Below are 24,255 nucleotides of genomic sequence, written 5' to 3' on the forward strand. Positions count from 1 at the left end.
ATCTTTAGTATTAGGGCAGATAGGCTTGTGTTTGGAAAGGTTTTAAGATTCAGCACATCCAATGGAAACTGGAAACATATATTTTGGTAGAGCTAACCCACCATGATTCATCATAGTCACTTTCCTCCTTCCCCATGCTCTTTCCAATGTTTTTCTTGCTTTCTTAACTTTGATGTCTCCTCCAGGCTAGTAGTCTTTATAGCATCCTCCAGCCATTTTCACAGCATAATTTGGAACTCTACCATGCCTGCTTTCTTAAATGCAATCCCTAATACTTGTATTTCAAATCATGGCTGAGCATACCCTAAATCTGTGATCAGCAGTACTGTTAGAGGTTGGGGGCCGGCCGATCCAGTGCAGCAGATGCTCCCCTCCCTCCTTTCCTGCAGTGGTACCTTTGGCCCAGAGCAGAGCCTGGGGGTCAGTCTGCCTGTGAGGTGAGGTCACCAGGAACAGCAGGACGTCTAGTTGTCAAGACAACCACTACATTTCTGCCTCTTGCTCTCCTCTGTGTCCTGCTTTTCTTCCCAGTGCTTCAGCTTTAGTTCGCTTCCTCTCCCTGCCTGTTAGCCTCCACCAGACTCAATATTCTTCTCATGGATAGTCATTTTAATCAGTCTTTCCCTCCTTTACCTGCCTCCAATGCCCTAGACGCTGAGAAAGGAAAGGTTCAGAATTCCTACCAGGAGCCTGAGAATGAGCCAGGCTTGCTGTTCGCTTGGGACCAGGGAGAGAAGGAAAGGTCCGTTTTGGACCCTGTAACCCCTGCAGTGCAAGAGTCTTTGGTGAACATATAGATGTAGTTTACGGGTGGATTTCGAAACAGTCTCCTAATTATTCATAACTCCACAGGGTCAGTCCTCCACAATCTTTTTAAACACATTAGAAGAAGGGCTCACTGTTCTAATGTCTACATCCCTGAGGCTACTAGGAGAATGATTTATGCAAAAGGAGAAAGGGAGGCATGAAATGCAAAACTTGCTGGTCCTTTAGTCCCTTGGATCTGACAGGGTTTTTAAAGAGGCGCCAGGAGAGTGTTTCTCTGACAGGAGCACACGCACTTTGGAAACCACCTGCATTGTTCTCCTTTCATCTGGATAACCTGTGACGAGCACCAGGCAAGAATTAGCCCATTTCATTAAGAACAAAGCCAGAACCTAAAGAATTCATTTAGCTTTTACATGGTCAAGCCAGGCTCCAACCTCTGTGTGTCTTTTCAGTGTTATTTTCACACATCGCAGCACCCTGCCAGTGCGAATTCTTTGTCGTTCTTCCAGATACCAAGTTTGACTTTTCTCCAGACAGGTAGGAACCTGTTCTGTGCTCACTGTTGGAGAGGAAACCTCTTGGACTTGGAGCAGAGACACTGTCTGTTCTGGAGTCTCTGGGGGAGTTGTTAGTTGTGAGAACGAAGTCCTGCTGCTCAGGACTTCGGCTCAGTTGGATGTCAGACAGTCGTCCAGAGAGGATGACTTTGATTTTGCCTCACTGGTTTTTATAAAATCTGTCAGCCCTGGTTTTGCAGAGCTTGATTGTGGTACATCAATAGCAGCACGGTGTGGAACCAAGCAAAGGTAACCTGACGGTCCTTAGGGGTATACTGTGTTTGCATAATACTTCCTCACGGGAACCGTTAAGTGGCACACTACTCAGATCTGGAGTAGGTCTCTCAAGACTCCTTTTGCATCAGTCTCACTTGTCCCATGAACAGACGCCCAAGTGTGCCCTTCTCATTTTGTATCTGATGGAAAGGTAGCCTGACTTTGCTTTCGGTCATCGCTTGCCCCAACATTCTGCTGCCTTCTTTTCCTCTTACTAGTTGTAAGTAATGGGTTGGAAACAGTCCGATGCTGTTCCATCCATCAGGGGCACTTCTCAAAATACAAGTGTGACTCATGTCCCTCGTAACCCCTTAACCCCTTTGCTTTTGTTTGACTTTCAGCCCTTTCCATCCTGTGGGCCTATTTGCCCTGGAAACTGACCAAGACACAGCTGCTGGCAGCTGTCTCTCTTCTCTGGGACTTGTAGAGCGTTTCAGACAGGAAGCATGGACGGCCCACCCCACCTTCTTTCCCTTCCGGGGGATGCGTAACTGGGTGTGAATTGCATGGACCATTCATGATGAATTCTTTTTTGACAGAGAAAGATACACACAAACTCTGGTTAGTTTTACTTAAACATGGATTCATTGGTTGCTTCTCGTATGTGCCCTGACCAGAGATCAAACTCGCAACCTTGGTGTATCAAGACGACACTCTAAACAACTGAGATACCCAGCCAGGGCTCTTGATGAATTCTGAATTCTAGCCCAGCTGACATATTTATTACCCAGTGTACTTCTTACAGCATCCACCTTACAGCTGGTGTATTGGCACCCAGTGTAATTTTAATACTAGCCTAAACAAAAATTAAAAGGAAACTAAACCTGCTAAATGTTTACATAAGTACTTATAAAATGCCAGATACAAAGAATTTCTGGATAGTCCACTATTTCTTTAACCTGTTATTATCCTCCATGAGCATGAATAATGAAGAGCTCACTGCTGCTGCTGCTGCTTTAAGGCCAGGGTGCGTGCCAAGTACGGTATTGATTCACGTAGCCCTGATACTGACCATCTGCTCTGTGCCAGAGGCTAAGTGGTCAAAGTACAAAAAAAAAAAAAAACCAAATTCCCACCCTCAGAAGTTCAATATCCAGCTGCAGATGCGGTCTTATAAATAAGGACTTATAGCATAACGTTAGGGCTTTAAAAAGAACCCTATATGTGATTCAGAGAAAGGGCCAAGTACTCTATTTTGCCATGTATAATGCGTACTTTTTTGCCCAGATTTTCGAGGGGAGAAAAAAAGGACTCACATTATACACAGGTAGTATTAATTCTGTGTCATATATATAAATGTTTTTAATTCTTTTATTTATGCTTATGTGTTAAAACTAACTCTAGAAAGCAATAACGATATCAGCATGTAAAATAATACTCTGGAATACGATAATTGGTTTGGTTTCTAAATATAAATTGATGAAAATTGAATTAAAAAAATTAAAATGGAAGATTTTTTTCCCTGAAAGTTTGGGACAAAAATGTGAGTGCACATCATACACGGCAGAGTATCGGTTATGAGAGGCCCAGGGAAGACTCCCAGAGAGGGGACGTCTGAGTAGGACGGAGAGGGGCAGGGACGCTGAGAGAGGCAATGAAGAGCGGAGCGCTGAAGGCAGAGCAGTGACACAGTGTGGCACGCTCGTGTTACCAGCGAAGCCAGGTACGATGAGGAGGTGCAGTACGAGTGGCCAGGGTCACACTGCAGGGGTTGATAGGCACCGACTCAGACAACTCTGTGAGCAAATCGGCGTGGCTTCCCCATTTGGTGGGAGCCATTTTCCAAACTTAAACAGGTGATGACATGATCAAATTAGTAACTCAAGAAAAGCACTGAAATAGTGGCCTGGAGGGTTTATTGAAGAAAGCACAGTTAGGACTAGGAAAACAAATTAGGAAAGAGTTGAAATAATAGGAATGAAAGGCAATGAGGCCCTAAACTAAGATCATTGCTACAGAGATGATAACTAGGTGATGAATTCTTAAGAAACCAATGAAGTACAATAAGTCAGATTTAGTCATTGCTTAAAAAGTATGGGTGTGGCTGGGGGCACAGGGATTAGGGACAGGGAAGAGGAGAAGCCAAGAATAGCCGGTTTCCTACCTTGTGGATTAAGGACCGTGACCAACAGAGCATAGAACACCTTTCTGAATCGTGTATCTGAGTTGTGATTGAAAGTCTGCTCTTGTTTATTAAATCAATAGATGATTGTCTACTTGTGTGTAAAAATAAACCGTGACACAAGAGGAAACATGGACTGTATCTAATAATTTTGAGATTATTGACAGAAAACTTACAGAACTTGAGGCCCAGGCAGTATCGCCATTGTTTCTTCTGTCAGTTCTGTCTCGGGAAGAGAGGGGAGAATGTGCAATGACTAGTTAGCTGTGTAGCTGTATAAAGGGAAGGTTTTTATAAATTTTCTGTACCTTGGTACATGGTACTCTCACAGCAGACAGCTGACTGCAGGTGGAGCGTGACTCAGGGATGCTGGAGAGAATGTGCTTGGCAGGAGGTCTGCCAGCCGAGTGAAATGGGGAAACTGAGCAAAACTGGAGACAAAGCTAAAACTCGGTATTATGGAAAAGAACCGAGAGAGAAAGGAAAGCAGAGGTGGATGAGAGGTACTAGAACTGACAGAACAGCATAGCAGAGTAAGAGATAAGTAATTACAACACTGACTTACGTGTCATAATAAAAAGTGAACTTCAAGTTTGAGCCCCAGGAGTTATCACTGAGAGTTGTGGAGTAAGATTCGATTCTTCCAGTAAGTACTTGACTGCTTATTGTGTGAATGGCACTATTATGGGAAATGTTGAGGAAGATACCAAAATTAATTAAATAAGATCCCTGCTTTCAAAACCTTACAATCATCTTATTTTGGCACTTACCTGAAGCTCAACCAGTATGTTTTGAGTAAATGTCATAAACAAATTAAACACATAATTCTAATGAGGAGGGACACAAATCAGCATCAGGTGAACCCAGGGTAATTAATAAATCAGATTGTGGATCCACACCTGTTTAGAAAGGGAGAAACCTGGCTGGTGGCTGGCTCAGTTGCTTGGAGCATCAGCCCATACACCAAAGGGTTGTTGCAGGTTCTATTCCCAGTCAGGGCACGTACCTTGGTTGCAAGTTCAATTCCCAATTGGAGCACATACAGGAGACAACCTATCAATGCCTCTCTCTCTCTCTCTTCCCCCACCCCCGCCCTCTCTTAAAGTCAATAAAACATATCCTCAGGTGAGGATTTAAAAATTAAAAATAGAAGGGGCACATACTAAGTGAATAATATCAACTAATACGAATGGCGTCCAGTAAGCTTAAACTCAGAAGGAGCTGAAGTTATGGATACATGTTAGAGGCAAAAAAAACCATTAAAAACAAGAACAAAGAAATACATGGTGGGACAGAAGTATGTTTACTGTTGTGAGCACACAAAACAGTTTATTCTTAGATTATTTATTTACTAGTTATTGTATTATTTTCCATATGAACAACTGTAAACCCACTTTTGCCCCACTCCGTGTAGGTAAAGTTTTTGGAACAGATACTATAGTGTTAACTACTTCTATTGAGGGAGCATTGTTTATTTATCCAACAATTCATCGGTCTACTGTTTGTTAGAGTATTGAATTTCTTTTTTCTCCATCAAGGAAAATGGTCTAACAAGAAGAATCAAATGAACATGATTAAACCAGAATCAAAGACTAAAATAGAGATGAAAATAAGAGAACATGTAACCTGTTTTAAAGCTCATGTACCTGGTCCAGGTGGATAGAATTTTATAGAACTGAGAAAGATTTAGATTTATCATGAAGTTCTAAGATCACTGGGAAAGCCGCCTCATGGTGGTGTTTTGTGTCGGAGACAGACACGTGTCCCGCCTTGTGAAAAACGGGGGCAGGTGGTTGAACCTGACATTTACCTCTGAGAAGTCCTGAAGCAGTTCATTAAACAGACGTTCTGTGAACACTTGGGAAGGGGAATGGCCTGCCGTGGAGACCAGTGTGCCTTCCTCAGGGGGAAATGTCCTGCTTGATAAACTGAGTTTTTAAATTTCTTTAGCAGGATTATTGGACCGTTAAACAAAAGGAATGCATTGGTAGTTATATTGTATATGAATTTCAACAAGTTTCTGCCATATTTTCATAGTATATATATATATGGGCAAAATGGATGTACATGGCCTATTCTGTAATATTTTCTAGTGATTTGTGGCTAGTTGAGCATCTTTAATCCAAAAATATCTAATAAATGGATGTGAACCTAGAGGGAAATTTCTAGTGACAGACCGTCACTCCCGTTATCCTGTCAGATTCTTTCATCAGTACATCTGCGAGTCTTAGAGGTATAATTAATACTGGATGACAAGAGTTACAATTTAAAATGACTAGAAGAGATAGAGTAATAGTCTAAAACCAATAAGATGGGACTTAATAAATCACAACTTAGATACTTGTTTAAAGTTGCACAAGTACAGAAGGTGAGACTAGGCTCTGCAGAGGGCATGCGGGGTTTGTTTGTTTGTTTGTTTGTTAGTTAAAGTGCACGTGTAGACTTAGGGTTCTGGTTGAGTGCAAACTCAGTGCTTTGATGTGTGTGCCCAAAGAGCCAGAACAGTCTCCAGCTATGTTAATAGAAGTATGGTGTCTGGCCTAAGGAAGGCACTGATCCTCCACGTTCTTTGCTGGTCAGGGCACGTTGCAGGTTTGGTTCTGAGGACTCTGTTGTAAGAGAGAATGACAAAGCAGCACACGCAGAGGACGGAGTCGGGATGACGAGTGGTTGGCCCGTCCCCTCCTCTGTTCATCAGACATTGACCGAGTGTCTTCTGTGTGCTCAGCTTCGAGGTTGGCGGAATCAAGGCTGTGCAACTGGTGGAAAAGAGTTAGGGGGCAGTCACAGATGGACTCAAAACTGCGAAGTGCTGCCTAACGAGAGACTGCACCCTGTAACTTCAGTGCCTCCTGTTAACTGCAGGGGTTCAAGTCGGAGCGATGGCTAGAGGTTACAAAGGCAGATGTTGGTTGCCAGTGTTGAAGAAGCATCCTTACTGAATTGAAATTATCCTTTTCAGGAATTAAGCAACTCCACCAAAGTCACATTCCTAACCAGTGGTGAAGCTCAAACAAAAGCCCAGCCTTCCGAATTCACAAGCTAGAGCCCTCTCTACACCGTGCTGTTAAACAGCGGTTTCCACTCTCTGAAAGGGTGAGACACGGGTGACCTCTCTGTTTTCTTGCAGCCCTAAAGTAGCCTCTTGCTGTGATGCTCCCTGGTGCTCAGTGTTTTTATGTGAATTGATGAGAGTGGAATGGATAACCTCTAAGACTCAACAGATGACATCTTTAACTTGCTTGAGTAAAAATGCTCCAATTCTTAATTCATTTTATATCCATAGCGTACACATTACTAGTTGAAAACAAAAACTCTTTGTGGCTAGATATATGAGTATGGAACTCAGATTCTTAAGTCATGGTGTTTATGCAGTATTTAGTCTACCGTTGAAGCACATGTTTCAAAGATGTGGGTCTGTGATTGAAACATAAAAGCAAAAATCAAAGAGATTATGTGGACTCCATGAGCCATGTTAGATTTTATAATAGTCACTGAGAGAAAGAAAAAGGAGTTTTTTGCCCTTGAAGTTCATTTCCTCCTCTTTCATTCCCCAACAGGAAAGGATGGGGACCTCGATATAGTCAGGTAACTGTGCCGAACTTGCTCAGACACCCCTGAGTAGCCTGCATCTAGGTAGCTCTCGGGCTGAGGAGCCCAGAGCTGAGAGCTGCCAGGGAGAAACTGAGTCAACACAGGGGGCTGAGGCAGGGAGGTGAGGCCTGGGAAAGGAACCGGAAGGAGAAGTGTCGCTTTTATCGGGTGTGACGTTGGCACAATCAACCCATGTGATGGGAGAAACACTAGACCCACACCACCACCCCGCAGTCTCCGTTCTGGGAGCCCTGCAGCTGCCAAGGCCACGAGCCAGTGCTCGAAGGAACGTGCTGGGGCTGCAGACGCAGGACCCAGTGTTCGGGGTTCGTGCGGCTGCGAACAGTGCGCAGGGTGCGTGGGGGCGGGCGGGAGTGGGCAGTGTTTCCAGGAGACCAGGAGTGTGGTTTGGGCTTTTCCCTGCTTTTCTTGAAATTCCTAATTTCTCATACCAATGTCAGTGTTTTTCAGACTTCTCTAAAACCGGCACACAGCAAGAAATACATTTTATATCAGGACCCACTGTGAAAACATGCACATACAAGTGCACACCTCGTACACCCCCTTTGATGTTTTCTGTGCTCATCTATTTTTATTTAGATGTGTTTAAATGTTGTAACCCACAAAGCTGGTTACATGGCCTCTATCGCTGTTCATCCCACAACTTGAAGGATATCATGCTGCAGTCACCAGTTTTAAAATGACTGTAAAAATGGCCTTATACACTGCATCCAAAAGTCAGTGATTCTCAACTGAGAACCTTTTGTCCCTCAGAGGACATGTGGCAATGTCTGGAGACAGCACTGGTTGTCACACAGCTCATGCGGGGCAGAGGGAGATGCCGACAACATTTCACAGTGCACGGGACAGCCCTCCACAGCAGAGTCAGCCGGTCATGGCCCTGCCCTGAGGGCAGCAAAGCTCGGCGACACTGCTACTCTGCCGTAGATCTGTTTAGAATGGTGGAAGCTTTAACCGGATCTTCCTTTTCTCTTCCTTTGAACTGTATTTGCTATGTTAACATCAAGTTGGTGTACAGTCATCCTTGGGTTGTCCACAGAGGTACAGCCCCGTGGATAAAAAGGGTACAAGGAATGAGTCTGTTTTATTTTATTGAGATTGCATGAGACATTTTTGTTAGAATATTGTTACTGATTTTAGGAATGTCTGTGTTTTGATTTCACTATCCTTTCCACCCCCATCCTTCCCACCTCCCCTGAAGCCATACTTACGGAGGGGGTGGGGAAGGTTTCTTACTCAGCCATAGCAGCGCTTAGCAAAGTGAAGGGAATTTGGCTAATGAGATTAGACATGGTCCCTAAAGCTTTCTCCTCTGGTCATGAGATTTGATTCTGCTGTTTTGGTGGGAAATGACCTTCTGCTAACCTTGAAGTGCCATCCTAAGCCCTAGTATTAAACCGTTTCTTGTGTTAGCCGCTGCTTCATCCCTCTATCAGAAGCTATTTTAGACCAGGTTCCTTTGAACATGGATGAGTCTGCACTCCCCAGTCTCAACATCCTCTCTCCTTCCACATCTGGCATCAGAGAAGCTCTTGAACGTCTCAGTGTCAATCCGTTGTTGCTTTTTCCTCGTTTTATTGGCTATTTCTGGGCCCACTCGTAAGGCTCCCATTTGCTCTGAATCATTCAGAGATGGCTTGACAGAACCGACCTAGTTTGGCTTGTTTACTTCTTTTGTTTGGCAAAAGGTGTGATGGTGGAAGGAGGCATCTCTAAATCAAGCATCAGAACTGAAATAGTAGTAGAAAATAAAACCAGTGCTATTTGAGGCTATTTTTTACCATGTTTTCCTCTTGTGCCTTATATTACATAAGCAATAGTATGCATATATAGTAAATGGTTTCTCATAAATAACTCATAATTAATTATCAGCGGCATAAATGTGTGTGTGTCCACCTTGAAACTTTAGATTTCTGTTAGCATAATAGTAAGTGGCACCCACAGATTCCAGAAACTTTGACGCATGAATTTCATTCCTTTTGCTTCGAGAGAACCATGAGACACAAAATTCTCTTCAGGCTTCTCACTCCCAGGCTAAGCACAGAAAGACAACATGTGAAGTAGAAGATGCAGAGAACTAATGAGGAGGAGTTAAAACATCAGTCTCTCTTTTAATAGTCCAAGACCTAAACTCTCTGCTCTCTCTGCTGTGGCTCAGTTTCAGAGTAAACTGAGCAAGACTAAGGGAACGAGTGGCGTTTGATGAAACACTGGTAGTGTGTGGGTCTTCACTCCAGAGGGGCCGAAAACGAGGGGGGCAGCCAAGGCTGCTGTTGGGCAGAGCGGAGGCACTTTCGAAGAGTTGAGTCACAGGCACTGTCCGCCAGAGGACAAAGATAGAGTCAAACTGGCTGAGAGAGAAAGAGAGAATGAGAATAAGAAAAGGAGCTGGAACTAATTCTAGCTGAAGGTTTCTGGTTTAGTTTAGGGTTCTGGCTCTTTGAAGAACTTAACCATTTTGGTTTCTAAGCGCTCATTAGTTAGATGAGACCCCAGTATACATCATTCACCCCAGCAGCAGTCACACAAGTGCGTGTGTCTAGAGGTAAAGAACCCAGTGCAGCGTGAGGGTGTGGGGTCACTTGCCTCCCTCGGAGAAGCCAGTCAGGTCATTGTACACACCCCTCCTCTGGTGGCCCTGCTCTGTAAACAGGAGCAGGAATCCCTGCTGCTGGATCCCTCTCACCGGGCGTCTCAGCTGCTGAATGAGAAGCCCTGTGAAAAGGAGACGCAGCACTAATAATAACGGCTACGATCGCTGTGGCTGTTTTGGGCAAGAGCAGCTTTGTTCCGCTCTTGATCTCCATCAGTGTCTGTCTGCCATTCTTGCCCTGCTGTTACCTTTCAGGCTTCCTATTCTTAGAATTATTTGCGAGCCCTGGACTTGGGGGATTGCAGCCCCCAAGGCCGGAATGCCCAGCTTGAGTGGAATGCAGACTGTCTGGCAGAGTAGAGGTTAAATAAAGTTCGCCTTGGCAGCCTGCCCTGCTCTTGCACGGGTGACAAGGAACTCGGGTACAGCATGAGCTCCATGTGGTGCTGTCCCACGGAGTCTTCCCTGTACCAGTAGAAGTAGCTGACAGTCCCTCCATTACCATCACAGCCATGCCAGTCTCAACCATGGTGCATGCTAAGGAGGCCACATTGCTCTCTGAACAAATACAGGGACAAATAAAGAATTGAAGGTGGGAATCCTTGTAAGAACTACAGGCTTGGTATATCTGCCCCCTCACAGTTACTAGCTCGCTTTTGAAATTTTGATAAAGGAAAATTTTTATTATAATAATTATTCCAATCAACAAAAATTTTCGAGCACTGAGGCACTGTGGGAATTTTTTAGAAGTATAAAGCATGGAACCCTTGTGATACTTACAATTTCGGTGGAGAAGTGAAGCTGTAAACACAAGAGAAAATAATTACTATCCCAAAGGAAAATACTAATTTTAAACCTGTGCTGCAGAACTAAGTGCCAGTGGAGCTCTAAGGGGAGAGAAAGCACCTTTGTCCGGAGCGGCCAAGGACTTTGTGGAGGAGCCGGAGTGGTAACTGGTCTTGCCGAAGGGTGGACTGCTGCCACCAGGAGGACAGGGCCTGTCTGGGAGAGAGCCGTGTGAGCCAAGGGCAGGTGTAGGGGGTGTGCAGGGCAGGTCTCGGGGATGTGCACACGGAGGCAAGGGAGAGGTGTTTACACGGACCCCTCGAAGCCTGGACTGTGAAGGTTGTGTGTGCGCGTCACTGAGCAGTCACAGCGCTTCCGCTGGAGGAGACTTGGAGAGGCTGGCCCCCTTTACTGTGTGTTCCATAAACCCCAACATGACGTGTGGCCCATCGTGGACGCTCCATAAACAACAGTGTCATCGTTATTTCTCGTCCCAAAGTCCGTGATCCCAAGTTGTTGAATTGGCTTTGTGTCTTTGTGAGAGTAGGTGCTAACTGTGCTTAGCCCTGTTCAGGTTGCTAGCACAGTCTGCATCTCACCACGCCCTTTCCTTCAGGTTTCTCTCCCCTTTCTTTTCTCTTCCACCACAGGTGGCTGGAGGTGCAGGTAGCTAATCTTACATGCCCACAGCGCTGGGTGCAGTACCTCCAGCTTCTTCAGGAATCCATCTGGCCTGGTGGGGTTTTGCCTAAGCATCCGCGGCCTGCAAGGACCCAGGAGCAGAAGGCGGCAGCTGAGAAACAGGCTTTGCAGAGCCTGATGGGCGTCCTGCCAGGTAATTGGACAAAGAGATTGGTTATCCTAGTAACTCTGCCCTTCCAGTCAAGCTTCACCATCACTCCACCCCTTCCCCGGGTTTGAAAGGCTTGAAATGTGGCTAGGCTCAAAGCCTGTCGACCCACCAGTTCTCAGGCTAGCAGGGGAAGGACCAGGGCTGCGATTCCTTCACTCCTCACCCAAGTGACCCTGCAGGCGTGGAGCGGATCACGGAGACACACTATAAATAGCAGGTGCGAATCCTGCCGGCATTTGGAGTTGTGGCTGTGCGGCAGGCCTGGGAAGCTCTGCCTGCGGCACCAAGGGGCAGGTCTCCGAGCCATTACCGCCAAGGGAAGGCTGGGTTCTCTGACAGCTCACAGCATTTTGAACCAGGGAGGAGATTATATGTCCTGCAGAAGCTCAGCCTTGATAAACTGGGGATGTGGAGTAAGATGCACGGTCCTTAGCAGTGGGCAAAAACAGACTCTGAAGAGGGGTTTTTTCTCTGCTTTATACAAATTTGGTGTTTGAGGGCAGCAAAGGCAGTTGGTCTGTGGCTCAGCTCTGTTAGCCTGGGTGCAGTGTCAGTTCCAGGCTCTGGACAATGTTGTTCACTGGTTTTAACCTCTGTTCTCCAACCTAAAATGGTCACATCAGGGCATTATTTCTGGAGGCCCAGTTTTACTTAGACACCTAAGTTAAGAAATACGTTTTCATGACATTTCTCTGTTTCGGAGGATTTTTAGTTTGCCCGTGTAGGTCAGAGGTGTGCTGGAAGTGCCCATGTAAATCAAGGTAGTGCCGACAATGAGATGTTGCTGTAACACTAACACCGCGTCTGTGTTTCCTCTGTAGATATTGTAGTTGAAATCCTGGGGGTGAACAAATGCCAGCTGAGCTGGAGTCTAGTCTTGGAGTCACTACAGCAACCGCTCATCAACAGGTAGGCTGAAAAGTGTGGACCCAGCGTCGGCGTAACTAAAGCCGTCTCTGGTCTCAGAGGCGCCAGGGTTTTTGAGTGAACAGCCCACACGGAGGAGAACAGAACTACAGTCTCTCCTGCCCCTGGCCCTGGCTGCAGACGATGTCCAGGTCCACACACATTCGGTGAGACCCATGCTGTCGGCTCCTGAGTGGGTTGTCATGTGACAGTAAGCGAGGGTTGCACCAGCCTCTGTGTTTGCATTTGGAAGAACCCCGTGGGGGCCCCACACGCTGCTGGCAATGCCCTTTCGCCCTCCAGCCATGTCAGCGTGCTCAGCGACTCTTCCCAGCATCTGCCAGGCCCTGTGCACACTGAACACTGACAGTGTCCCCTGGGCCACGCCTCACAGGCCACACGAAGGTTTGCACCTGGCCTCTCAGCAAAGCTCTGATGAGTATCCACACCAGGAGTTGTCTTTGTGTAATTGTGAGATCATACTTGGGTAAAGTGACCAGAAGTGCCAGGTGAACACTCCTAGGATAATTCAAAAGAGGCAGGTGTCCCTGGCTGGTACCTGGGGATGGGATGCTTCTGTAAAGTACTGAGTGCACCCACTCCTCCGTCAGACCCTGTCCCGAAGCAGACCGCACTTACCAACTCCCACCTCTCAAGCGTCCTGGCCTCCGCCCCCTTGCCTGTGAGGTAACCAGTAAACCTACAGTGGTGAACGATGAGAAACAGCAGCAGCCAGTAGCTCTGACGGTGCTTAGAAAGTCGATACCCCCCTCACAGGAACAGTGCAGATGTGCTGACGTCGCACTGTATAAACACATCCAGCATTTCCTGAAATCTGGTCTCCCTTCTGTTTGCCTGTGCTGGGGCATAGCCTTTTTCAGTTCAGCAGACTTGTTCATGGCAGAGGCTTTGTCAAGCTGTTTAAGTTTCGTGTCTACTAAGGGTATCAGTGATGGGGGGCAGGGGCTTAGATAAGTGTCATAAACAAGACCTGGTGTCTCTCAACTAAACCAGACCTTTCTCTAAGTTGTTTTGTCCACTTGTTTCAGGCATTTGATTTATTGCCTCTGGGACATCATCCTGGAATTCCTGGATCTCAGTGCCTCCATTGAGGAGTCCCCCACGGCCACCTCTGCCTCCGAGACCCCAGACAGCGCCGGGAGGACAGGTGTCCCCACTTAGGCTCAGGTCACCCGCCATTCCTCAGAGGGTAGGGAGGAGAGTGTCTCTGCCACCCAGAGGCCACTTGGCTGGCCTGCACCCTCGGAGCTGGGCGGTGACTTGGAAGGCACAGGTCTCGGTGACACAGGTTTCCCTCAGCTCTGCTCCACTGGAGCAGCTGAGAGGGGTGTGCACGCAACTGTGTGCGTGTGCAGTTGTCGCACCTTCTCTGGTGTTCGGGGTGTCGCTCCCGGGTCGATGTTCACAGGCAGTCTGCGAGGCGAAGGAAGGAGCCCCTTTTGCCCTCCTTCATAAGATTATTGGCCAGGAGCCCAGCCCAGCATGTACATGCACCTAATCCCCCAACACACACTATCCAGGTAAACCAGGGAGAAAAGGGGTGGGTTTCCTGGGAGGAGGACACAATCCCCTGAGCTCTCCGGTCCCACCAGGAAGCTGGAAGTTCATGAGGACCATTCTTGAAAGCCAGACCTGGTCCGTGGGGGGGGGGCGTCTCTCCAGGGGCTGCTTGCTCGTGGCTACGCCCCACCACAGCAGCCCTAAGGGGCATGTGTGTCATCGGGGGCTGCTTCCCTGGGGCTGCACTTCCCTCCCAGAAGACTTCAGAGCAGACAGCCGAAGCCTCTGGTAGACCCACCACACCTCCACACCCTTTCCTGAGAGGAGGTGCAGCACGGATTTTATTGCTTCTATTTCCTTTTAGTCTCCTCCCCAGGAGCAATTGAGCCCAGTCCTTTGTGACCCGATTCCTTCAGCAGGATCACAGGGGGATCCTGTGCATACTCAGCTCAGTGCCGCCGGTGGGAAGGGAAACACCGGCTCCACCACCGAGAAAGCCCCGAGGGCGGGAGCAGGGAGCCGGGAGCCACGGCCTTCTCTCTTCTCTGGTCTGACCGGGAACTGGAGCCCTACTGTCCGCAAGCCTACGGAGAACTGACTGCGCACAAAAATGCTTTAACTTCCTGTCCTGAGGGGTCTAGTTAGTCTTTAGGAATACCAGTGACAAAGGCAAAGGGGCTGTCAGGCTGCAGGGTCTTTAGGAAAAGTGGGACAGTGGGGCCCTGGCCAAGGACCTCAGTGGGTTACAGCTTTATTCCCGGACACCAGGGTTGCAGGTTTGATCCCGACCAGGGGGCATAGAAAAGCAACCAATAAAAGCATACATAAGAGAACAACAGATCAGTGTTACCTCTCATCAATAAAACATTTTTAATGGAACAATTAGGAGGAGGTGTTGGTAGGGAAGGAGGAGGAAGGGAGGGCACCAGAGAAGTGCTATAAACATGGGAGAGCTGACGAGAGGTTTGAAGGGTGTGGCTGGGAGTACGCCCACCCATCATCCTTCAGTGCTGGCCTGTTAGAGCCCCGCTTTCACCGGGTTACAGACCCTTCCATGGGTGGGGGGGCGCCAGATAAGAATGGGTGGGTCTAGAACAGGAGTCAAGATTCTCTCAGACTCTGAAGCAGGTGATGTGCACACGAGTAAAGTGGGTCTGCCAAGGGCAGCGAATCCCCGGGCTTTACCCCTGGACTTGGTGCTACTGTAACTGTCGTTACTGCCTCGGGGCAGAGATGCCTGAGATAGTGTCTCCCGGAGCCTTCTAACCTTGGAAGTTGATTGTTAACAGTGATTTTTATGGCTCCAAAGTTCCACAAGCATCTCTTATCTTAGTTAGACCCTTCCAGGCAGAAGGAGTTCCGCATGTCTGTCCTGGGTGAGCATTTGTAGGGGTGTGGAGTTGCGTGACTCCAGCTGACTTATTGGAGCTGATCTTTACCTCCTGTAACAAGTTCAGACAACGAGGGACATCTGGGGCCACAGTGCTCTTCAGGACAGGAGGCACCCTGTCTTGTTACCTTCTCTTCCCATACTTTACCTTCATATTTATGTAGCTGCCTGTATTGCTTTGAATCTCAGCTACTAGTTTTGGCTCAGAAATGGTACAAGACCAGTACATAAGCGGACACACCAGAAAATCCCTCTGGCTATAAATTCTAAGGAAACTTTTGGCACTTTCAACCCCCCAAAAACTCATGAATTTCATGTTACATAAGACCCCACCTGCAGTCGCTCTGCCCCAAAAAGATAAGCTGTCTTTATACCCTCCTTCTGCCCAAAGGGGAAATCATGGATATCACCAAGGAAATAATCAAAACCCATCTGGCTTCCAATCAACCTGTCAACCTGCTACTTGGGTAACAAGTTCAGACAACAAGGGGGATCGGCGTTTGGGAGAGAGCCACAGGCACCCGGAAGGTGCTGCCGGGGGAGAGTGGTGAAAGGCGATTAAGAAGAACGGAGCCTGCACCAGCACGGGACATTGCTCATCCTTTTCCCCCCATCGTTTTCCAGCTACGTTTCCTTCCCATCGCGCCCAACAACAGTTGTTAGGTCCTGGGTGGAGTGAAAATATATGTAAACATGGGCCCTGGTGATGCAAGCTAGGGTGTTTGGGACTGAAACAACTAGGAAGATTGATCGTTTCCCCATGAAAGTACTACCTGAGTGGGTGAGCCCTGGGGGTGCGTGCTACGCAACTCCGACTGCAGAGAGGGCTAGATTCCTGCTGTCTTTCTGCTCTGCCAGCATGAACATGGAAGTCTGGTCACAGACCATCTGTCTTTATGGTAGCTTCGGTTTGGGTCCTCGTGTTCATACAAAAATAGTACCTGTGAGGGAATAGGGGCATCTAATTTTCTTCTTTTAAAGAATTAGGGAACCATTTCCCAGAAGCCCTTCAAGAATCTTGTCATGATTCATTGGCCAGAGACTGCCCACCCATGAGCCAGTCCACGGACACAGAGTGGCATTATCATGACGGACTACCCATGGTACTCAGCCCCCAGACAGCAGGCCACCCTCCAGGGAGGGGAGGTGCCTGAAAAAGCATTAGATGTTGGAAGAGGCAGAGTGAGTGTTCTAGACAGTGTCTGTTACATGGGCCATTCTGCCGACATCAGCAGTCCCCCACGATCCTCAAAGTACCTGGTACTAGCTGAGCAGTGGCATTTGCTGAAGGTGCCACGTGACACACTCCATGTACAGAAACACCCCGTACACCAACCCTGTAAGGGAGGCTTCATCATATAGCCCCATTTATGGATGAGGAACGTAAGGCCGAGTCATTTACAAGGAAATGGCAGAACCTGCTATAAATCTTGTTGATTTGCCCTCGAGCCTACATCATCGCCATAATACTAACCCGCCTTTCATCTTTCAGAGCAAGACAAGACCAGCTTCTCCCTTTTAAGATGCCTGTAGTCTAGTAAAGGAGCCAGCAGACATTTTTGGTAAAGGGCCAGAGAAGAAATACTTCAGGCTTTGTGGCCACGCATCGCTGGTCTCTGCTGCAGCTGGTCAGCTCTTCGCTGCCGCACGAGAGCACAGACAATGCACGCACAGGTGACCGCAACTGCGCACCAGCCACACTAACAAAACAGGCCGCCGGCCAGGTTGTGTGGCCCACAAGTGGTTTGCAGACAGGCCCCTTGTCTAGTGAGTTAGAACAACACGTATCAAACTCGGGTGTGTGTGTGCTTTACCTGGGATCTTCCTGAAGGCCTAGTACGCTGCACATTTAACAAGCTCCCAGTTGCACATCAAGGAGCAGTCTGCTCTCCCACCAGGCTTTGAGAATCAAGGGGTTAGAACAGACAACTCCAGTTGGGTGTGATCATGCAAGGGCACTTGAGATTGGGGGACCTGGAAAGCCTGAGCTGATTGTATCTAAACTGACTCCTGAGGGATTAGTAAGAATGAGCCAGGGGAAGGTTGCAGGTTCAGTCCCACACCTGGGCACGTAGGGGAGGCAGCCAATCAATGTTTGCCCTCACTTTGGTGTCTCTCTCTCTCTTCCTCCCTTGTCTCTAAAATCAATAAAACATATCCTCAGGTGAGGATTATTTTAAATAAAAAAGAGTAGTCAGGAAAAGACAAATACATGATTCCCCTTCCCTGAGGCCCCAAGCAGTTAACCCATGAAACCGAGGAGCAGGGCTGCGTGCGCTTGGAGGGGAGGACAGGCGAGGCTGGGTGCGGCGTTTGGGGTCCGCGGCAGGAAAAGGTCCCGCAGGCATTTACAGCAGCGTAAGTGCAGTAACACTGCTGAACTGCACACTGAAGATGGTAAGTTAAATGTGCATATTTCACTACAGTGAAGAAATGCGAAAATAAAGAAATGGAGAGCTTCACGCGGTGCGGCGCTGTCGGAGCACAGTGCGTGGGAACAGAGCGCCCGAGGCTGGGCCGAGTGGGGGCTGCCGGGCGGGGCGGGCGAAGGAACTGCGGTTGTGCCCCTTCGCACCGTGGGGATATTCGAAGACTTCCTGAGGAGGCTTTTTCATCCTGGTCGTCCCGTCCTACAAGCTTGTGAGAGATGAAGGGGCTTGATGGCGCACGTGAACCGCCCCTAGTCCTGCACCTGCCACTGTCATTGTCACCTCCGGGCTCCCGTTGTTTCAAGTCTGTTTCTGCTAATCCCTGTACATGCGGTAGCTTCGTGGAGAAATGAATGAGTCATATATAAGAATGAGCTTTACAAAGTGCTTTACGAATGTCTGTCCTGGGTGAGCATTTGTAGGGATGTGGAGTTGTGTGACTCCAGCTGACTTATTGGAGCTGTTCTCTGCAAATGTCGATGGCATCGTTTTCTCAGGCCCACGCTGTCTTTGGGGGCAGCTGGTGACACCTGGCTTCGGGCAGGTTCAGCCAGGCTGCCTCCGGCAGACAGGCCTCAGGTTCTCAAGCCCTTCAGCCCGCTGACGACACCAGCCTTCGCTCACAATGGAGCAAGGAGCGGTTTCCCAGGACAAGGAAGGGAAGGTTAGCCAGCCGGCCGTGCTGGATTCAAAAGGGAAGGGGAACGGAGGAAGCAGTGATAATTGTTGGGGGTCAGGGGGCACCGTGAGGCTTTTGCAGTAAGCCACTCCATAAAGTGGCCCCGGTTTTCTTTCCACTGGGAGCGCCAGAGATCACAAGGCAGATCCCAGCTACCAAACCTCATCACTCCTTTGTGGTATAAACATTGAGACGTGCTGCCCCCCGCAGAACCACCTCTCTCAGGAGAGAGCCTGTGAGGGGACACTGCCCCAGACACAGCTGCCACATCCCGAGGCGGGTCTCAGGGTTCCTGTTACACAGAGACAGCGCTGGCTGGTCTAAAAACAAAGCCAGACCTCGAGCCAGAAGAATGTGTCCGCAAAAAACAACTGAAAATCATCAGAACCTCTCCTGCTGTGACCCAGTAGCAGCAGCGTTTGACAGCAGGCCGGCCGGCTGTGGTGCCAGGGGTGGGGCACACTAGCCCCTCTGGCAGACACACTGCACCGTCCTGGAGTTTGCTCAGCGTCCTCGTGGACTCCCTGTCACTTCTCACCTGTCTCTGGGCCGAAAGCACATTTCAGCTCCACATTCTTGGAAGTGAAAACAAGCATGTGATGAAATACAGAGAACTGCTCCTGCCTTTGATGTTTCTGCACCAATGCGACAAAACCTGGTTTTGTTACATGCCCCGATGGGTGAAACCCTACCTGCAGACACGAGTCCCTGCTCCCATTTCTGGGATGCAGAGGGTTGGGAGGGAAGATGTGGCCAAAGAAAAGTAATAATATCAAGATCCAAACTTAGAAAACATTCCTTGAAATGACATTATCCACTCATTTTAACCCAAAGTAGCCCTCTTTGTCACTAGCCAGTGTTTCTTTGGAAAGTGGCAAGTTAATTTTAATACTGGAATGTTACAAGGATTAAGGTAAGTCTGGGCTTATATATAATCCACACTCCGGCTTGTGTTTCTTCCCCTTATGTTCCATGTCACTACTGCTCCCTGTTATTATGAACAGCGGAGAGTTGGCTATAATTACTTCCAGACACATGGATTAAACCAAGCCAGATAAACACAGAAGTCTGCGGTCACAGATAAAGGCACTAACCTGTCTTCAAAAGCTGTGACTGCCCGCACTGGAGTGCATCGGATCTGGTGGTCCGTCAGCCTGGGAAACAGTCCTCTTGCCTGTGCCCTTGGGAAGGAATCATTTTGCCCCTGGACCTGTGGAAAAGGTTAACTGCGATTTAGCAAAATGTCTGTATTTCGTATGTTGCCATTACGGAGGGTAGGCCTTATTAACAACAATTTTTTGGTGTTACATCCTCTACAAATACACAGAGTCCAAATTCAAGACAATGACGGCAAGCCAGCTCCTTTCCAGCTGCATGTGGTTGTGTCAAAAGTTTGCCTTCCATTATCTATAAACACAAAGGATTCTTTCAAAAATATCAAGGGCACCTTTCATTAGGCTTCATGTGTCTTGGAGCATCGTGAGGACTTGGTTGGCAGGGGGGCTTTCACTTGGGGCGGAGTGCACTGTGGAGATGGTTTCACAGAAATGTACGGGCTGACCTATCAGCTCTCTCCTCCTGACCTTTGGCTGGGGCTCCTCTTTCCACCAGGCAGGTCACCTCCCTTCAGCTGTGCTGGGGGTGAGGGGGGACCCTCTCTGTCAGGGCTGATTCAATCCACCTTCTCCATGAAGCTTTATGGGATAGTGCCAGTCAGAACTCTCCTTCCTTGAGTCACTCACACTGCCCCTCAGATCAGTGTGTCTGGGGGGTGGGCGGGGTAGGTGGGTAAGTCGATAATTTAACTGGTAGACATTCTTGGGTAAGTGTAATTCTTCAAGTTTGAGGAACATGCCATGTATCTCTTTGGTTCTCGTTATATCCTGTGCCTCCTCAACTTTCCTAGGGACAGAGTGGGGGCAGGGTAGGTTTACAGTCATTTGTGCGGGAAATAACACAATAATTAGTAAATGACAATACAAGAATAAACTCCATTTCACATACTCACAACTGTAAACCTCCTTTTGCCCACCCTGTATAAACCAGTGTGTAGTAGATACAAAATAAATACCGAAGCTCATCTAATTGAAGATTATGCTTATTAAGTTTCAGGATGTAAAATATGTGAATAAATTTAATAAAGAAACTTTCTGGGGATAATATTTACAGAGGGATGAGTAGGGAACAGATTTTCTTTTAGAACCTTGTATCTTTATGCAAGTCAAATATTAAATGAATGAAGTTTGTTTTTATATTTTCTATGCCAAAATTCACACCATTTATAACAGTACTGTTTGCAGTATGTGGGCCATAAGGTTCTAAAGCTGTGCGCTTTTAAAGAAAATTGGTTCTGATTTGAAAATAGTTTTTTCAGTTATTCAGCCACAAAAATACCCAGCACACACTGTCTACTCCCCAGTCTTTACTTGTCTCACTGGGATCAGAAAACAGAGAGGAAAAGAGCGGGGAGAGAAAGAGAGAGAGAAAGGAAGGGAGGGAAGGAGGGAAACAAGTCTGCCTGCAGGAACTATTCTCAAATTTTTCTCTATCAACGTTTTCCCTGCCTCAGACACAAATTTTAAGGAATGCAACTACTGTGAAGAGAAAGACCAATTTCTCTTCCACTCGCTGAATTAGCTTGGAAATCCTTTGGTTTCAGATTCCAAATTCTTTATTTCACACCTCTAATAGCCCATCTAAACAATGTCTAGGATACTAAAACAAACAAACAAACAAAAAAAAACGCTCTTCAAAGACAAAGTAATAACCTCAAAGAAAGGAAAGAACAGCCTAAACCCCTCCTCCCCCTCAAATGTTCACTGCCTCTTTCCCACCACAGCACTGCAGCAAGTGTTCGCCCAGCGCCACAGAGCACAGCCAGGCGGCTGCAGGAAGACCCTGGGCTCTAGGACGTCCACACCGGGTGCAGGGCCAGGTGTTGGAAGGTCACTTGTTGATTGTGGGCCCGGAATACACCTCCCGGCCACGTTTTGACAGAGGGCAAGAGAAGGTGAAGGAGCCCAGGAGGAAGTTCAGCCAGAGGGAAGACACGTGTATCTGGAAAGAAGGAGACTAGTAATTTAGTGTGTGGGCCATGTGATATCTTAGAGTGGGCCTGCACAAGAAGCTCGTCTGCTGTGGAGCGAAGGCCCCGTGCACATATGCACAACATGTGCCCTGGAACCGTCTCTGGGCCGACCCTGGCTCTGGACCCACCCTGGGGGCAGGTTGGTCAGTCTCCAGTGCAAACCTCCTTGGGATGAACCACTTATTCCAGTGGAGAGCACGGGTGATTAACACCGGATCTGTTCCACACAGCTCTGCACACCCTGCCTGTGGCGAGGACCCCAGAAGTTTCCTTTTCCACGATCTGTTCCAATGAGAGAGAAAGGTGGAGCTGCAATGTCGGAGACGAGCTGCCCCCACATACAGGTGTGCCCCCTTGCTCAGACGTGGGCTTGTGAGTGGCACGTGGCTTTTACAGGGAAAAAACTTGTCTGGACAGCTGAGAGAGTGTGGGGGTGAGTGTGCGTGTGAGGCTGCAACGGTGAGCCCTGTAGCCTTCGCGCCCAAAGGGCAGTGCTGGGCACCTCCTCGGAGCAGTCCGGAGGGGGCTGCGCGTGGGCTTAGGCGGCAGCACGAGCCACTTACCCAGGTTTGGGATATGGAAGGACACCCACTGTTGGCGTGGAATGACCTGTGTTCTTTATAAGAGGAAATCTCTGTGGATTTCTCCCAGGGACAGAAAGCTTCCTCCTCCAGTCTCTGTCAGAGCAGGCAGCCTCGGACAGCAGTTTTCCTCACCCAATTCCTTCTCCGTGCTTATTTCTGAACGCTGTTTCTTCAAAAACAAAACTGAGTAACAGAAAAAAAAAAACCTCAAAAATGATGTTTTTGGAAATCTCCTTTTTCTTGCACAGCTCCAAAATCGCTTTCTCTCTATCCCTGAATTGTCCTCTTGTGTCAGGTTACCAATCTTCATGGGTTAACTTGGCTGCTTAACTACTCCAGTAGTCTTCTGGATAAATGAATACGGAACTCAGTTTAAGGTTACCCGTGACCCTTCAGTACAATGGTATTGCTTGTCCATGACTCCACACTTCATGTTCTATGAGCAAGCTCGCCCTGGTATTCCCTATAAGATCAGAATAACCACCCACCTCAGATGAAACATCTCGATGAATTCGTTACATATTCCCAACTCTTCACACAGGGATGTGGGCTACATGTTTGCGCCTTCCCCTCCCGCAGCCCACTTTGCACAAAGAAGTCCTCGTCCCTCATGTGACGGTATCAGGAGGGGGGCTTTTGGAGGAAACTGGATGTAGATGAAGTCAAGAGAGTGGCGCCCCCACAGAGGGACCGTGCCCTTGTATAAAGAGAAAGACCCACCACAATTTCCTCTTTCCTCGTTTCACTTGAAGAAGAGGTCATGGCGTTACCAGGGAGACCTGAGTTGGGGGGTCACCCTTCTCCGTTCTGTCTTGCTCACAAGAAATGGCTTCAGACAAGAGACAAGATGTGTGGTACAAATGAAATAGCAAGCTTATTTCTGAAATATACTTGAGCACGAAGCTGCAAGCAGGCACCATTAGTCTGAGTGCCCCAACTTTGGGGGTTTTAGGGGATTTATGCTTGTAGCCAACTTCTAGTTTCCCCCTCCTCCTTCCCTCTCCAGACCCAGGGCTTAAGACAGTTTCAAAGGCTTTCTTTCCCAGATAGTGGAAATGACATATACAAAATTTCCAGGGATCCTCTCTGCCTGCGCTGTCATGTTTTCTCTTGTGATTTTTGGAACTCCTGGCAATCTTATCTGACCAGGCTCAGGACCGCCACATTAGTGAGACATGCCCCCTCCCCTCTCTGCCTGGGTTTGCTCTCTGTCCCGCCGAACAAAGGGAGCGCATGTGAGAAGGTGGCCACCCACGAACCGAGAGATGGGCCCTGACGGCACCCATCTGGGACTTCTCAGCCTCCAGAACCGTGAGGCGTGAATCTCCACTGCCTAAGCCACCCTGTCTATGCTGTTGGGTAAGGCCGTGTGAGCTAAGCCGCCCACCTGGAAATCATAGCCACGTCGCTCTGTTTCCCTGATTTTAAGTCCAAATTCCAAGAGTCAGAGAGTTTAGTGATTTGTTGAGCTTTCCATAGAAAACCTGTTGTGAAAACAGTTCAGACATTAAAACCATATAAAACAGCCTCTGGAGATATCGCTGAAGCTTTCCGCCCCCTCAAATCACCTATGCCAGTTCAGCCTCCCAGAGGAATTTTATAAAAACTGGTGAGGAAATGCCAAATAATTAATGCTCAAATGGGAAAGATGATGTGTAAAAGCCAAAAACGGGTGCTGATTGCATTTGTTCGTAGTTCTGTGTGCCTTTCACAGACGCAGTGACACAAAAAATAGAATGAAGGAGTCCCTTTAAAAAAATAAAATGTAATTAAGGAAAAGTATATCTTAAGTGGGTGGAGTTAGCACAACTTGCTTGCAACATATCCGCCATCCTCTTCAAGAAGCACCTAGCAGACCGGCATCTGTCCCGAGCCAACCCTTAGGGGACACCTCTCCATAAACCCCCTGAAGGCGACGTTCCCGTTTACTCGAGTTTCCCTGCATTAAGCACCGCACTGTGGCACTGTACTATTTTCTATCATCTCACAAATCCTCAGGCGCCTTGGCCAGTTCCTCCATTCTTTCCACTTAGGCTTCTAACAGACTTCGCCTGCGAACGGTTGCTTGATCCGTAAGTGAGGTTGGCA

General features: G+C 48.0%; 1 protein-coding gene across 1 annotated transcript in view; it reads left to right on the forward strand.

Annotated features, from left to right (window-relative positions):
• The window catches only part of SNX19 (sorting nexin 19), a 37,120-nt gene extending 22,285 nt beyond the window's left edge, over positions 1-14,835 (forward strand). The window contains exons 9-11 of the mRNA XM_037145162.2: positions 11,368-11,552; positions 12,392-12,479; positions 13,526-14,835. Coding sequence (XP_037001057.2) covers positions 11,368-11,552; positions 12,392-12,479; positions 13,526-13,658 — 406 coding nt within the window. The 3' untranslated portion in view covers positions 13,659-14,835. The remainder of the gene's footprint in view (positions 1-11,367; positions 11,553-12,391; positions 12,480-13,525) is intronic.
• The last annotated feature ends 9,420 nt before the right edge of the window (positions 14,836-24,255 follow it).

The sequence above is a fragment of the Artibeus jamaicensis genome, unplaced genomic scaffold, assembly GCF_021234435.1.
Source record: "Artibeus jamaicensis isolate MK-2021 breed Jamaican fruit bat unplaced genomic scaffold, CSHL_Jam_final scaffold_660, whole genome shotgun sequence".
NCBI classification, from domain to species: Eukaryota; Metazoa; Chordata; class Mammalia; order Chiroptera; family Phyllostomidae; genus Artibeus; species Artibeus jamaicensis.